General features: G+C 40.3%; 1 protein-coding gene across 1 annotated transcript in view; it reads right to left on the reverse strand.

Moving 5' to 3' along the window:
- The window catches only part of SPI (BEACH-DOMAIN HOMOLOG A1), a 70,812-nt gene extending 55,303 nt beyond the window's left edge, over positions 1–15,509 (reverse strand). Inside the window, exons 1-3 of the mRNA XM_087685163.1 lie at positions 14,685–15,509; positions 13,777–14,131; positions 13,632–13,701 (exon numbers count right to left, since the gene is read on the reverse strand). Coding sequence (XP_087541289.1) covers positions 13,632–13,701; positions 13,777–13,892 — 186 coding nt within the window. The 5' untranslated portion in view covers positions 13,893–14,131; positions 14,685–15,509. The remainder of the gene's footprint in view (positions 1–13,631; positions 13,702–13,776; positions 14,132–14,684) is intronic.
- Positions 15,510–15,886: the final 377 nt, after the last annotated feature.

A 15,886-nucleotide genomic window follows, 5' to 3' on the forward strand; every position in this document is an offset into this window, starting at 1 on the left:
GAAGTCATCAAAATCCATATCCTTTCCATCTTCGATACCACTTTTATTTTATACTCAAATCACCGTGTTTGTGAGATCCTTGGACATCCAAATGGATGCTAGTAGCATTAGTCACAATGGTCATAAAGTGACCTAGTGCAAGTGCACTGAAACCAGCCTTCCTCTTCAGATAGGGTGGCAAAACCTAATCAAGCACCTAATTATAGCAATTAATAACCGAGCATAAACCGAAATGCACATGTTACCCTAACAATCTTAGACAATAGACACCTGGTTGGTCCCAAAACTGATACCCCTTTCGGTATTTCTTTCACTTTGATTGCTAATGGACAGTATACAAGTTGAGATTCCATCCTTGGACATCGAAATGGGTGCTAGTAGCATTGGTCACAATGGTCATAAAGTAACCTAGTGTGAATGTGATGAAGCCAACCTTCCTCTTCAAATAGGGTGGTAAAACCTGACCAAGCACTTAATTATAGCAATTAATAAATGAGCATAAATCGAAATGCACATGTTACCTTAACAATCTTGGACAATAGACACCCGGTTGGCCCCAAAACTAACGCCCCTTTCAATATTTCTTTAACTTTGATTGCTAATGGACAATGTGCAAGTTGAGATTCCACAATCTCCTTCGCTAATCCACAAGCCCCTTGTTGTACATACAATCAACAAGCAATTTTGGTAAATTATTGCCCCTTAATTTTCACCCAGGATTTGCACAAATGGAACCACCAATTGGCCAAATGGAACCACTCAATCCATCAACAATTAAAGTTAAATAAATACCGAACGGGCACTAGTTTTAGGGCCAACCGAGTGTCTATTGTCCAAGATTGATAAGGTCACGTGCATTTTAGTTTATGCTCATTTATTAATTTGTTGTAATTAAGTGCTTCATCAGGTTTTACCACCCTCTCCGAGACGGAAGGCTGGTTTCATGGTTCCATTGCCAAAATACCACTCAATCCCTTGATTTGGTTGGCCCAAGGCACCTGATTACATGCCAAAGCTTTGTGCTAGTACCTTTGAGGTGGACATCATGACAGCTTGGAATAAGCTAGATGCTAAGGAATGTAAGGATCTTGAGCAATACAATAAGAAGTTTTGGGATGCATTGTTGCTCGTCACCTCTTATTGCCATGTACCCCTACATGAGCAAGTGAAAAAATAAATTTGTGGGCTCTCTAAAGGAATCAGGGATTTTTGCATTAAATCCTCTGTCTCTAGCATGTCTTAGCTCATAGAGACTACTATTACAGCAAATGCTTTGCTACATGGGAAGGATTTAAGCTTCCTTAAGAGTGGAGAGAAGTCGAATAAAAAGTTGTTTAAGATTGAGAAAAGGGGCAGATCTGAAAATCAGCCTAAAAAGAGGCCCAAACCACAAAGAAAAGGCTCAAAAAACGCTAGCACAGTATATGGAATTAATGGCTTCAAATGTTTTATTTGTGAATAGGAGAGTCATAGTGCAAGGGATTGTCCCAATAGGCAGCAAACTGGAAAATCAAAGAATCAGGGAGATCCTAAGAGAAAGAAGCCCAAAACATCAATGGGATTGGTCCTCAATGTTATTAGTGATCAGGCCAATGATGATGCTATTGAGTTGTGCAAAGCATGGGGCAAAAAAGGGGATCAACATGCATTGTTTTTCTTTGATAATGATGCACAAGCCAACTTCATCTCTATAGACATGGCAGCTTGTCTAGGCACCAAGGAGGATGAGATGGAACCCATATTGGAAGTTAAAATGGCATGTAAAGGCCATCCAAAGCCTGTCATACCACTCATTGGAAAGCTTTGATTACATATACAAGAATATATGGACAACGAAGAGTTTTTCATTGCTCCATTTGAGGGTTGTGATGTATTGCTTAGAATTCCATGGTGTCATCATATGCATGCAATGATTGATAGCCAATTTATTTATGGATGGACACATTTAATTTTGGGTAAGGTCAAAAAGGCTGAAATTAATTTTCAAGATTATTTAATTCTAAAAATTAATTAAATGGCTGAAAAATGACTTTAGAAAGCTAGCACTTGACAAAAATGCTATGCAAACTCAAAAAACGTTTTTAGGGACTGGGTCTCAACCATTCAATCAATTTTATAGGTTGGGAGAGAGAGAAAAGAAGCTACTAGTCCATTTTTTTATCAAAGAACAGCAATTTGCTGCAAAAGGCAGCCATCTAGGAGCCTCAATAGACAAGGGACAGCAAGGAGATACCTTCCAAGGGTTGGCAACGGCGTGGCTGCTCAAGTGACAACATTTTGGAGGTATCTAGCAGTAGGTGACTGCATTAAATGCCAGTTAGAGAAGGCCCAAGCAAATTTTAGGGTTTTCTCACAAAGAAATCAGATTTTTCTCTCATTTCAGTTTTCTCTCACCTTTTCCAACCTCTTCTCAAGAGATCTCAGTCATTTTGAGCAGATTGAAACCAGCCTTCCTTCTTGGAATGGGTGGTGATAACCTGATTTAAGAGTTAATTACAGCAACAAATAAATACACATAAAATGAAATACACACTTTACCATAACATTCTTGGACAATAGACACCCTGTTGGCCCCAAAATTTGAGCCCCTTGCGATATTTCTTTAGCTTTCATTCAATTGGAAGGAGTATAACTTGAGATTCCTCAATCTCCTCCTGCTAACCACTTGCTCTTGCTGTCATAAATGACCAACAAGCCTTTTGGGTCATTTGCCCCTTGATTCACCTAGGACTTCTTCTCCAATTTGACCCTTGGCTGGCCAAATGCTGCCCCAAATCAATTTGGAATGGGCTGGCTCCTGAAATCCCTTGATAATCTTCAATTATCAGCTGCTGATTTCAGTCCCTCGAGCCTTCAATCTCTGGCATGGATCCCAAGGTGGCTGCTAAGCCCTGATTTTTGCTGTAAATTAGGGTTTACTGCAGAAATTACAGATCAACCCACCAAAAAATGGCTGAGATCTCCTCCGAATGGCTAAGATTTGCTGAGAATGGTTGAGCATAGGCTGAAGGAGATGAGAGAATGCTGTAGAGAGAGAAAATTCTAAGATTTGTCGCGAAGAACTGATCAAAATCAGCTGCTGCCCTGCTGTACCAGCCCCAAACGGATGCACCAACAACAATAGGAGCATCAGAGACTGTGATCTTCAGGAGAAAGTGCATCAGTAGCAATTGCTAGCTTCCCAAGGTCAAGAATGTGCAATCTCCATCACCAAAATGGTCTCCAATGGCTGGGAATTGACCCCAAAAGCTGGCAGCAACAATCCAACACCTCTTTCCAACAGCTTCAAAAATGAAAAAACGAGATTTCCCTCTCCCTTCAGCCCTATTTAACCTTTCCTCCACTTGCATGGGAAAGTTTTGCCAAGTGGCAGCTTTCTTAATCCATTTTCAGCAATTTTCCGCCATTTAATTAATTTTCAGAATTAATTAATTCTGAAAATTAATTCAACCCTTAATCCATGCCCAAAAAATTGACCTTGCCCATCCAAAAATTAATTAGCTAGGCCATTTGCAACCCAAAGTGGTCCCATGCATTAATTGACCCTTGGACAAGCATTAATCCATTAATTAATGCCTAGTCTCTAGTGTCACCATTTAATGGTCCTAGGGGCAAACTGACACCAAAATTCACCTAGAATCTAACAAGTGTAACTTGTTACAACTTTTACCTTTGACACCCATCTTTTTCACGTGGTCCTTCGGCCATCAACTGTGAAAAATAACTTGCATCTCACATGTGCAACACATATGCATCTTTTAATTACACATTTGATTAATCCTTTAATCAAATGTCAATTAAACATAAGCAAAGCATCAAATTTTCACGTCCTCATGACACAGATCTTAGTCAAATTTGGTGGATAGCAGAGGGATGTTTGCTTTAAACCCTTGCAACCACTTGGGACCCATGCCAACAAGAGAAGGCATCGTACATTGAAATCAACACCTGAAATTCGTACAATTGATAGGGATTTCAGATGCCAAGCCATCCATTGTGAATTGGGGCAATATTTGGCTAGTTGGTGGTTCTATTTGTGCAAGTCTTGGGTGAAAATCAAGTGGCAATTGGCCCAAATTGCTTGTAGATTATTTGTATAGCAAGAGGCTTTTGGATCAACAAAAGAGATTATGTAATCTCAACTTGTACTCAATCCATTAGCAATTAAAGTTAAAGAAATGACAAAAGGGACATAAATTACTTGCCATAATTAAGTGCTTGATCAGGTTTTACCACCCTCTCCGAGAGGAAAGCTGATTTCAAGAGGGCTGAACCATTCATGGTGAGAAAGATGGAAAAATCTCATGCAAGGGTGAAGCTTTGGCAAGAGGAATCAGGGCTCAGGGCTGGACACTCAAGGTATTCTTTTGGGCATCCAAGAAGGGTATTTGTGGCTCTCTTGAGCTGTGAGGAGCAAGGCAAAATATGTTTGCTCAAGCTAATACTGCTGTCCTGAGTTTTCAGCTTGAATCTTTGGTTACAAGGATCAACACTTGAAGCATTTGCATACCTACAATAAGTTAATATTTGAAGTATATGAGGAGCCCACTCTAGGGTAATTTTGGGACAACACATAGGTGGTTTTTTGCTGCTGTAAATAACAATTGAACAGGGCTGAAATCATATATTAAGGCCCATAAAAGGATTTCATTGGTTTCTTTGCTTACCATTACTTGGCTTCATAACTGGTTGATGGTAGCTACTATATGCTACAGATTTTCTTGGATTGGAGATGAATTTTGAAGCTTATGTGATTGCATAGAGCCTATGTACAGCAGAGTGTTGTCCCACCACAAGGTTATCTTTGAGTTCTTGTCTTAGAGCTTTTGGGCAATCATCCCAATACAAGGTATTGCACTCATACATTGAGTGCATGTATTGGACTTGCTTTGTTGTGCATCAAATGAATCAAAGGGCTTTGCGATAGCTTCAATCAATGAATCTCTATTCTCAAATTGATTTAATCTTTTCTTTTCTTATTATTTTCTAACTCTACTCTTTGCATCCTTCTAAGTTCTCTCTTAAACCCCTTCCATTAAGGCCTTGGACATAATATTCCCCCCCCACGGCAGGACATTTGATGAATTGGACATGAAGGCCATCGGAAGGGTGCAAGATGGCTGATGCATCAAGTTCGGTTTCTTCTGCAAGAGCAAGTGATGAGATGGAGTAGTTGATTCAGACTTTTAATGTGTATTTGCAATCGCAACAACAACAACAATGGATGCAAGCTTTTGCAAAATCGGTATTTGCAACGGTTAAGGCTTTGCAAGCTATGGAAAATGAATTGAAACTATTTATTTACATCTATATGCAGTAAAAGTGGATTTTTTTGGGATTACACGGCTTGCATAGAGCCAATACTTTGTTCCACTTACCGTGCATAAGTCAAAAGTGTGCATTACAAAGTTGTATCTAAAGGAACCAAATTGGGCTGAATTTAAAAAGGCTTTAAAAGAAGAGTTTTACATAGAGGATGCAAATTTGGTTATTCGCAAAGCGTTCGAAAAGCGGGTAACTAGGCCCAATAAAGGACTTGTAGCTCCAATGAATGCTACGTGAATTTGAAAGAAAATATGATCAATTAGATGTAGTAGAGTAACAAACTCTTGAGACATATAAGATTGAGGTATTTTTACATGCAGCAAATTCTAACTTACAAGAGAATTGGGAAGATCTTTTGGAAGATCATACAACAAAAACAGGGCTTAAGATAGAGTGACACCATGTAAAAGAGACTATTAATGCACTGATAAAGAAACGAAGAAGAAGGGCCAAATTGCATATTGGGACTCTACCTACCATCTTTGGCAAGGCAACAAAATCTGCAATTAAGCCACCAGTGCCTATGGCTGCACCCACTATACCTACAATGAAAGAGGATGTCATGGATGAGTTAGTGAAAGGGATGTGCCACCTATAGCTGAAGGTTGCGAAGTTAGATGAAAGTGGCACGTTACAGCACCTAAGCCTACTCGGGAGGGCTTTGCACATTGTTGTATATGGTGTGGCAGTCCTCCACATGAGAGGCGTGATTGCGACATGTATCATGATTATTTAATCTTTTGGAGGGATGGAAAAATTCATGCGAAAGAAATACGCCTTCCTCTTGCTTTGAACTTTTGGAAAGAAGAAATGCAAAAATTATTGGATGATATGGCTACCAAAAATGCACATGCAGCAGTGCATGCTACCATATTTGGATTACAGATAGAGAAAGTCCTTGGGAATGTCATAGCTGGTCATGGAAACGCTTTTGCATTTCAGCCAACAAAAATAAGCTGTGTGGATCCGAATGTAGTGGCTCCAATGGTGATATTTAGAAATCTGCATGTTCCATGGAATTTGAGGACAATTTCTGTGCCACGAGGTTAATTCCCTAAACTAATGCAGTTGCTAAATGAGAAGCTACGAATGAAGATTTTGGAGCCATCATCAACGCCATACTCAAATAGATGGCTTACTATACCCAAGAAGAATAGTGCGTTGAGATTTATCTAAGACATATAGCTAGCCAACAAAGTGACAATTAGAAATGTTGGTGCAAGTACTGTGGTCGACGAGTTTGCTTTGCTAGCAGAGCGATTTATTAATTGGGGGATTTATAATCAAGGTATGACCAATTCCAATTGGCAATGGAAAGCAAGGATATCACTACTATAAAGACACCCTTGGGATTGATATGGATGCGTACTCTTTCTCAAGGTGTAACAAGCTCCGTGACACATATGATGAATGTGATAAGCAAGGCCTTAAGAGATTACATACCATAGTTAACTACACCATTCTTAGATAATATACCAATAAAGGGTTGTACAAAGCATGAGAAGAGCTGAAAAGCATGGTTGCAAAGAGTTTGTTGCCAATCATATAGCCGACTATGAACAGATTTTTTTTCATATAAAGGAAGTGCATTTAACTCTTTTGGACCAAAAGACTGTGTTTGAAGTTAGGGTATTGATTGTGGGTCATATGTGGAAGCCCTATGGCAAGAAACCTCCACTAGCGAAGATAGATGGGGTTGATCGTGGGTCATATGTGTGGGACCTATGGCAGGAAATCTTCACTAGTGAAGATAGGTGGGATTGACAAAATGCAAGATATGTGTTCCAACATTTCAAAGATCAAAAGGTTTTTAGGGGCATGTATCTTTTACCTCGTATGGATACTATATTTTGCACATGTGGCTAATGATGTATATCGATTATTATGGAAGGGACAAAAATTCCAATGGGGCAAAAAGCACACCAAAGCCATGAAGAAACTAAAGAGATTGTTGAAGTCTACACTGACATTGAGAAAGGCCAATTATTCAAAGTTAAGCCTATTATCATTACAGTGGACACTAGCCTGATTGGTATTGGATGGGCAATCGGGCAAGTTGACGAGGAAGGTGGAGGAGGTACCCATAAGTGACAACCCTTAAATGTGGCAAAGAGTACTTTAAGATCCACATGTCGTTGTTGAAACGGATTGTTTGCCATTAATGGGGATGATTGCTAGTTGTGCCACTCCGGATATTTTCATGTTAGGATGAATTGCATATATAAAGTCAATAAATCCTCAATTGCAGCACATTGCAAGGAGAGAGAATCTACTTGCAGACATGTCGTCTAGGGCATACTTTGAGGATGAAGATGGAATGATACATGATGAATAAGAGGATGAATTTACCACTGAAAATACATACACTACTGCTGGGGGTAAATTGGCACCTGCTGTAATTGCAAGTACAGCTCTCATGAATGCAGGGACAGCATTAAATACAACAAATACAGCAGATGAACTGATAGGGACAGCTGCTGTAACAGTGAACACAGCAGCAAATAAAGTGTGTGCAGAGATGGATGAAGCTTGGATAGTAGAGAAAAAGCACTAAGTGTTATGTTTCAGCTTTAGAAGTGTTCTTGGAAGACTTATATGCAAGGGAATGGCTTAAAATAGGGCTGTACCTCAGCACACTGTCCAAGAAACATAAATGACCTGAAGAGGAATACAAAAGAATCAAAAGAAAAACCTATGGACTTTTTCTAAAAGATGGATATCTTTGGAAACATGAAAAGAAGAAGAAGGGGGCTCCACTATGAGTCATTGGTAATAAGACTACTCAATTACAGGTAATGAGAAAGTATCATGAGAGTATGGGCTGGCCATAGAGATATTTAGGGCACATTTCAAAAGATTAAGGAAAGGCATCGGTTGAAAGGAATGTATAAGGATGTTTCACTTTGTGGAATCAAGCAGTGCCTACCAAATGTATTCAACAATGAAACATAGAGATGGGTTGCAACTAACCTGTCCTTTGTCTCTTCATTATAAATAGGTGGTAGATTTGGTTGCCATGCCTACAGGACTTTGGCAGATGAGATACCTCATGCTTGCACATGAAGATTTGACTAATAAAGTGGAAGGGAGAGCTCTACGCATTAAGACAATGCAGGCTGTATGCAAATTTCTCTCAGAAGATGTCTTTTTATTCCTATGGTTGTGTAGGGAAGACTACAACTCATAGAGGGAAACAGGATGCAGATGAGGCTCGTGTATTCTTCCCAGTTGGAATTAAGTTTGCATTAACTTCAGCATATAATCCAAAGGGTAATGGGAAGAGTGAGAGGAATAATCCGCCTAGCCACACTTATTACCATATGCATTATGGACTGATTGGACGACACAGTGTGCAGTGATTTTTTTTTAATGCCTGCTGAATTGATGTATATACAAAAGCTTATTATGCCTATTGAAGAGGTGGCTGCTACATGAAGTGTGTTACCTTGGGGAGGAAGGGTTGAGTAGAGAAGAATGGCTTGCTCTACGCATTCGACAGTTAGAGATGAGACTAGAAAACATTGAGACAGCAGTTACAAATTTGAGAGCAACAAGGGTTCACAATAAGAAAAGATTTGACAAGAAGCATGAAGGAGATTGGGTGCTGGTTTATGACAGCAGTTTAGATAATCAACATGACACCATTCGGAAGGTCATCAAACGGTGGTTTGGTCCATATATGGTGAGACGTGCATGATAATGCTACCTATTATCTCAGTGAGTTGAATGGGACAGCATTAAGGATTCCAATTGTAAGGAAACGGATCAAAGTCTTCAAGAGACATGAGTCTGATGCATATGAGGTAGAGGGGTTGGATACAGGTACTTCCCAAGATAGTATTGAGGAGGATGGTGAGCATGACATGGAGGTGGATTAAGAAGGCTCTGAACCTGTAGAATAATGATAGTCTAGGACATGCCAGAGGATATGCAGGTTTGAAGGGGGTGGTGGTCATACGATTTTATGTCCATTCTATGAAGGTAGATGAAAACACGTAACTCCATGCATTCAAAGGTATGTAAACATGACACGATAAGATGAGCTGTAGAAGATCTTGAGCCACTGTGGAGTCTTAATTCAGTGGTTTAGTCACGAGTGTTGAGATTGGACTCAAGGGAAGAAGGAAAAGTCAAGTAAGTCCATGATCAAGAGTAAGAAGGCATGTGACCTCATGTGGAATAAGTAAGAAATTTGGGAGACTTTCTTGTGGAGTAGGAAAGGGAGGAAAAAGGAGAGGAAAGGGACAACATTCAGTGTGAGTTTTTTGGCACAAACAGGCCTGGAGAGGGCTGAGCTATTCGTGGTGAGGAAGTAGGAAAAATCTCATGTAAGGGTAAGAGGGATCAGGGCTGAAGACTCAGCCTGTAAATAACAATAAAACAATACTAAAACCATCCATTAAGGCTCATACAAGGATTTCATTGTCCATTACTTGGTTTCATAACCAGTTGATGATACCCATTATATGCTACAAATTTTTGATCGGAGATTAATTTTGAAGCTTGATTGGAGATTAATGTTGAAGCTTGTGTGATTGTATAAAGCCTATGTACAGCAAAGCGTTATCTTACAACAAGGTTATCTCTAAGTTCTTGTCTTAAAGCTTTTGGGCAATCGTCCTAACACAAGGTATTGCACTTGTACATTGAGTACATGTATTGGACTTGCTTTGTTGTGCATCAATCGAATCAAAGGGCTTTGCAATGGCTTCAATCGGTGTTTCTGTATTCTCAAATTGATTCAACCTTTTTTTTCTTATTCTTTTCTAACTCTACTCTCTACATCCTTCTCTCTTAAATCCCTGCGGTTAAGGCCTTCAACTTAATACCCCCCATGCCCTCCCCCGCACCGTCCAATTCTTACGTTCCAATACACCATTTTCTAATGGAATGTTGGTGTTCACCACCTCTTAATGTATCCCTTGATCCGCACAAAATCGAGCCATTTCGTTAGATGTAAACTCACCGCTTTTGTCAGATATAAGACCTTCAGCTTCCATCCAAATTGTGTTTCTTCAAAGATCAACTGATCACAAAATAGAGAGAATGCATGTGACTTCAAATCCAAAAAGAGAGCCCATGTCATCCTGCTAAAATCATCAATCATGAGCATGAAATACCTACTCTCTTTTAGGGACTCCTATTGCATGGACCTACACAATTTCATGTATACCAAATCCAAAGGACTTTTGGCCCATTGAGATGCCTTTTTGGGAATAGGGTCTCATTGCAACTTTCCTTTGATGCAAGATGCACAAGGTGTTTGGCTCACCCCAACCTTCAATAAGCCACAAACCATCTTGCAACAAGCCATCTTCCGAAGGTACTCATGGTTAAAATGATTGAACCAAGCAAGCCATAACTCAATAAGGGACTAAGAAGAAAGAAGATAATGAGAGAGAGCCGTCGTACACTTCAACTTGTAAATGCCATGCTCCTCATATCCATCGCACATGTTTGGCATAGTCACAAGTAACGCAAAACAAGAGAAGGATAAGGGAAGGGGAACCGAGAGGAATTACCATCACTTATGACTATATTATCACATGAAATGGAACGTGGAACACAAAGAAGCTACAATCCTCACACTTTCAATATCAAAAATGACTATCACTTGTGACTATGATGTCTAGCTATCTTGGATGTTAAAGGGTCTACCTCAAACTCCACTTACACCCCAAGCTATAAATCTTCCTCATCCATAAGAGGTAAAAGCCAAGACTAGGTGCATAAAGCACCTCCAATGTGGAAGTATGTCCATCTGGAATGATTTGAACCTCTCCAATACCCACATAAAAACTAAGAAGCTATCATTGATAAAGGCATTGTCTTACCTCAACTGCAAGTGGAAATATCTTCCTTTGAACACCACTATCCACAATAAATCCCCAAGCCAAGGCAACCATAACAATTGCATCCTTGGAGGATGATGACTCCAACACCTCAAAACGTAGTGGATGAAGATGAAGCAACCTCTACTCCTAATCTCACTGAGAATCCTTCTTTGGATGTCTGCTTCTTAGCCTCCCTATCCTTGTTCAAGAAATTCTTGTTGAAATGACTTGTCTTGCAACATGCATGGCAAGTGGAGTCCTTCTCCTCTTGGATATGTTGCCATAGTTTTTTCCATATGTTTCCATGCAGCAAACACATATGGGTACAAAAGTATGATTGGAGTATGATTCAGCCCCCATAGATGAATGATACGTGACCGTAATTTTATTTGAAAAATAAACAAGTACACATTGTCCAAAGAACCATAAAACCTTAAACTTCAAATATTAGCTTTCAAACTTCATTGTTATTGTATGAGAGGCACATTTGCAAAAGTAGCATATTTTTTATGTCTAGGACCCCAATTTTGCCATCTTACAATGGTCAAGCGTTTGCTGTTTTCCATATGGGTATGAAATCATTCATTTCCCACATCAAGTTCAACTAACCATATGAGTACAATTCCAACTATGTATATCACTCTTCTTCTACTCCATACCCTTCTTCTCTAGGTTTGCAATTTGACCCATCAAAGGCTCCAAATTTCCCTTGGATGAGAATGTATCTTGAAACAATCCTCTTAATCCAACACTATGGGCACCAACTCTTCCTGTGAGAGTTAATCAACCCTTTCAAAGGTGATCGAAGAAGAGGAAAGCCAACAGTACAGAGAGAATAGCTATGAAAGTAAATTCACAGCCATATCTTCAGAGGAGTTCATCTCCCATCAAGAGAGTGTCTTGTTGCAACTCTTGCAACTTGTTAATGCGATAGTTCATTTGATGCAAACTTGTTCAAGTCCAAAGTCCAAATCTACACCTCCAAGGACAGCTACTTCACAGGCGCCATCCAATCATAACATGTCATATGCTTGACATGGGCAATGATTGCCAGTGTGCATGAGAGAAACATGAAGGAACAGCCAACAATCAGTCCCAATGCAACTAGGCCTTCTCCAAATACACTTTCTTTGATGTAGAAAGAGAGTTGGAATCCTTGAACATTAGATGATCCATCTTCTCAATCACCATCTCCGTAAGATCATATGACTCCAGAATGGCCTCCATCATCTTCTTCTAGATGCTAAAGTTGTCTCCATCTAGCTTTTGATCCTAGGGAAGCACAAGTAGAACATGGACCTTACAATCCATCAGGGCCTAGAAATCCATATCTAAATCATTAGACATCCTTCTCCTGCCTAGAGAATGCAGCACTTCACATGTAGCCCCCTCCAACTCCAAAAACACTGTTGGCTAGGACATCCTCCGCTCAATCGATGGGTCTTCTTCACTGCCTGAGGCACTGAAAACCCAAAATCTGCCTTCAATTGCTGAAAACGCAGCTTTCTCGGCACTTCTGCCAAAATCTTTAAGAAATCAGGTCCACAAGCCTCCTCATGACAAAATGCAGGTCCATGCTGCCCCCTTGATCTGAAAACTCAGCACTTCTCCTTTTGTTGGCACACTATCCAGCCTTCTAGCAATAGCCCGATGCACAGCCCACCTGCTCATGCTCAAACACTGCTCCTTTCGTGCCCACTACAGCTCTGATACAATGTTAGAGTGTGATCTGGAAGCAGATGCATGTGGTGATCAGAAAATGGATGTTTGTGTGTGTGTGTGTGTGTGTGTGTGTGTGTGTGTGTGTGTGTGAGAGAGAGAGAGAGAGAGACTTTGAAGATGGAAGCTATATGCTGAATAAGCAGGGCAGAATCTGTACAAGCACACGTGTACGTCCCTCAAAGAACCTCACACAAATAATGCTTGAAAAATACCTAGGTTCAGTGTAAACCCACCTTTGTATTTTGAATTTAGCTCTAAAACTAAACTTAAGAGGTGTGGAGACCTTAAAATTTGAAGGGTTACAAAAGAAAGAGAGAGAGACAGATAGAGAGAGAGAGAGACTTTGAAGATGGAAGCTATATGATGAATAATCGGAGCAGAATCGGTACAAGCACATGTGTGTACGTCTCTAAAAGAACCTCACACAAACAATGCTTGAAAAATACCTAGGTTCAGTGTAAACCCGCCTTTATATTTTGAATTTAGCTCTAAAACTAAAATTAAGAGGTGTGGGAACCTTAAAATTTTAAGGGTTTTAGTATAAAACCCGAAACCAGCCTTTGAAAACCTAGATGTGTTTTACCACTGTTTCTACCATGTTTTGAATAGTCATATCCCCTTTGTACATTTGTGCACATTGTTTCAGCAAGCAAAAAACATGTGTAAACGCATGCACACATGTGTGTATGCATGTCTTGAAACACTTTGTACAAATATTAGACTTACAATCAAGCTCTTACAAGTATATACCTTATCATTAGACGAAGATCGGAACTCCTCCCAAAACCTCCTGAAGTCAAGCTCCGATTCATGAATGTCGCTGCACACAAACTTCTCATTACCTTATGGCACTCTTGTTATTTTCTATAATCGAGCAATCTTTAGCACCATTTACCTGGACTTGACAAGAGACCCATTCACAGGAGTTTCAAGTTGGTCATGTCCAGGAAAATATGCAGACTGTGGTTGTGGAAAACCAACTTTATCTTTGAAACGTGCTACCCATTTCATTGTCACTTTGTTTATTCCGGACACAAAAGAGACATCTGCAGCTTGACTTCACACTGCTCAATTAATACAAGCAACAAATTCAGGTATAAACCCTCCGTATGGGCTGGATATTTTTATCTGCCAAAATTGAGAATTGAGAGCATCTTCCAGCCCTTGCTGTCCCTCCAACTGCTGATGAGATCCAAGACTATGATTTACATATCCTGCAGGTTTCAATTCTTTGCTCTTCAATGCGAATGCTGGTAGAAATGTGACAGGGAAAAACACTCAGAGTTAGCTAACTACGAGTCTCCCTCTCTACTCTCTTCTCCCTCTCTTCAACTGTAAAAGATAACAGTTGTTATTGATGCATCTTCATAAGCAAACATGGAACTTCTGTTCTGTCTAGTACTCTTAGATTTGTTTTCGGAAATCTAGAGAGACATCGCACCCATATTTCTTTTTTATTGTTTAGTGATTACACGATCAATCACTGTAATTAGATCCTTTTTCTTCGTGCTTCCAATCTATTCAAACTGACAGTATCCTCAACAAGCCTCTCTGCTGTGAAGTTTCAACTCGGAAAATTGCCTTCAATGCCCCTAATGTTTCAGTGTTCAAGCTTACCACGCATGACATCTTCCTTGAGCACAATTGGGAGATAATCTCTAGAAAAGCACGTACAAAAAAGCAAGGACTGCTGGCCAATTCATGAAGAAACGAATCTTGCTTAAGAAAGCAGATACGACCAAGCAACTTGCAATCTGTCTCGATTCCAATACGAGGAAGGGATGTAGTAAGGATGATACTTACTGCATCACTCCGGTCAGGATGGAAGGTTTGGAATGCAGCAAATCTGCATTGCCTGCAAGCCAACTCCAATGATCCTGTCTCTTCTTCTTACAAGAAAAATCACACGTCCAAGTCAACTTTGCAAAGATTAAAAAAGAGCTCCTCTCAATGACCTGCTCCAATCTGCAATACTGATACTATAGCAACACCACGAGCAATGCCAATCCCTGTCCGGAAGCCGGTTTATAAAATCCTAAATCCAGAACCAACGCAAAAGAAAGACTGCCTCTTGGTTAGAATTTTTTGATTTCTTAAGGCTGTCCAGTTGTGGATTATTGCTATCCCAAAATAAGGCTTAGCTGCTATGACCAGAGACGAGCTTTCCCCTGTCCAGATCACCAACAAGGCTGATGGAGAAACTCCAGAGGAAAAATGGATCAAGCTGAGCCGAAAGGAACCGGATTTGGATCGGAATTGGCCCGCAAAACCTCACCTTGAACCCTGTTTGGTCCCGCGGGGCGCCACTCTGCAGCTGCCCACTTCGGGAGAGGAGCTGTGCAGATCGTCCGGAGGGACCGGGGAGGCTGCAGGGAGGGGTTAAGAAAGAGATGCCGGGATGATGGAGCTGAGGGGATGTGGGTCAAAGGGTGGGGGGGTGGGAAACAGGGGAGGCCAAAAGACTTGCAGGGAGGAAAGGCGAGAGGGAATGGATCTGCGCCCAAAACGAATTAAGAGGAAGGAAATACAGAATCGAGACTCTCTCACTCTGTCTTTCTGTCTCCGAGGCTCTGTCCCCCGTTTCTCTCCCTCTCAGTCTCTTTTTCTGCCTGTTCAGCCGGCGATTCGAGCGAGGACGTGTTCAGACGACGTGCGGGCATAAATAAAAACCCAAGTAACAAAAACAATCAAATTATCGGATTTTTTAGAGCTGAAAAATCAGGGAATTTGCCCAGAATGGGTAGTTTGAAAAAAGAAAAAGTTGGAAAAAGGTCCCCCTTTCCATCACAGGAAATATATCATTTAAGACCACTTCTTCCCCAGTTTCCTAAAGCTCCGGTTCTAGGTTTTAACTTGTCTCTCCATCCAAGCCCTTTGATAATATAAGATAAGAATAAGAATAAGACAATGTCAAAGCTCCAATTACTTCTTCTCTCCATAATCATACTTTGCCTCTCTATCAAAGGCTTTTGATTATATAGACAATGTCAAAGCTCCAATTCTAG

Source organism: Lygodium microphyllum, chromosome 9, assembly GCF_053477565.2.
Source record: "Lygodium microphyllum isolate KBCC chromosome 9, Lygodium_microphyllum_v1.1.10, whole genome shotgun sequence".
NCBI classification, from domain to species: Eukaryota; Viridiplantae; Streptophyta; class Polypodiopsida; order Schizaeales; family Lygodiaceae; genus Lygodium; species Lygodium microphyllum.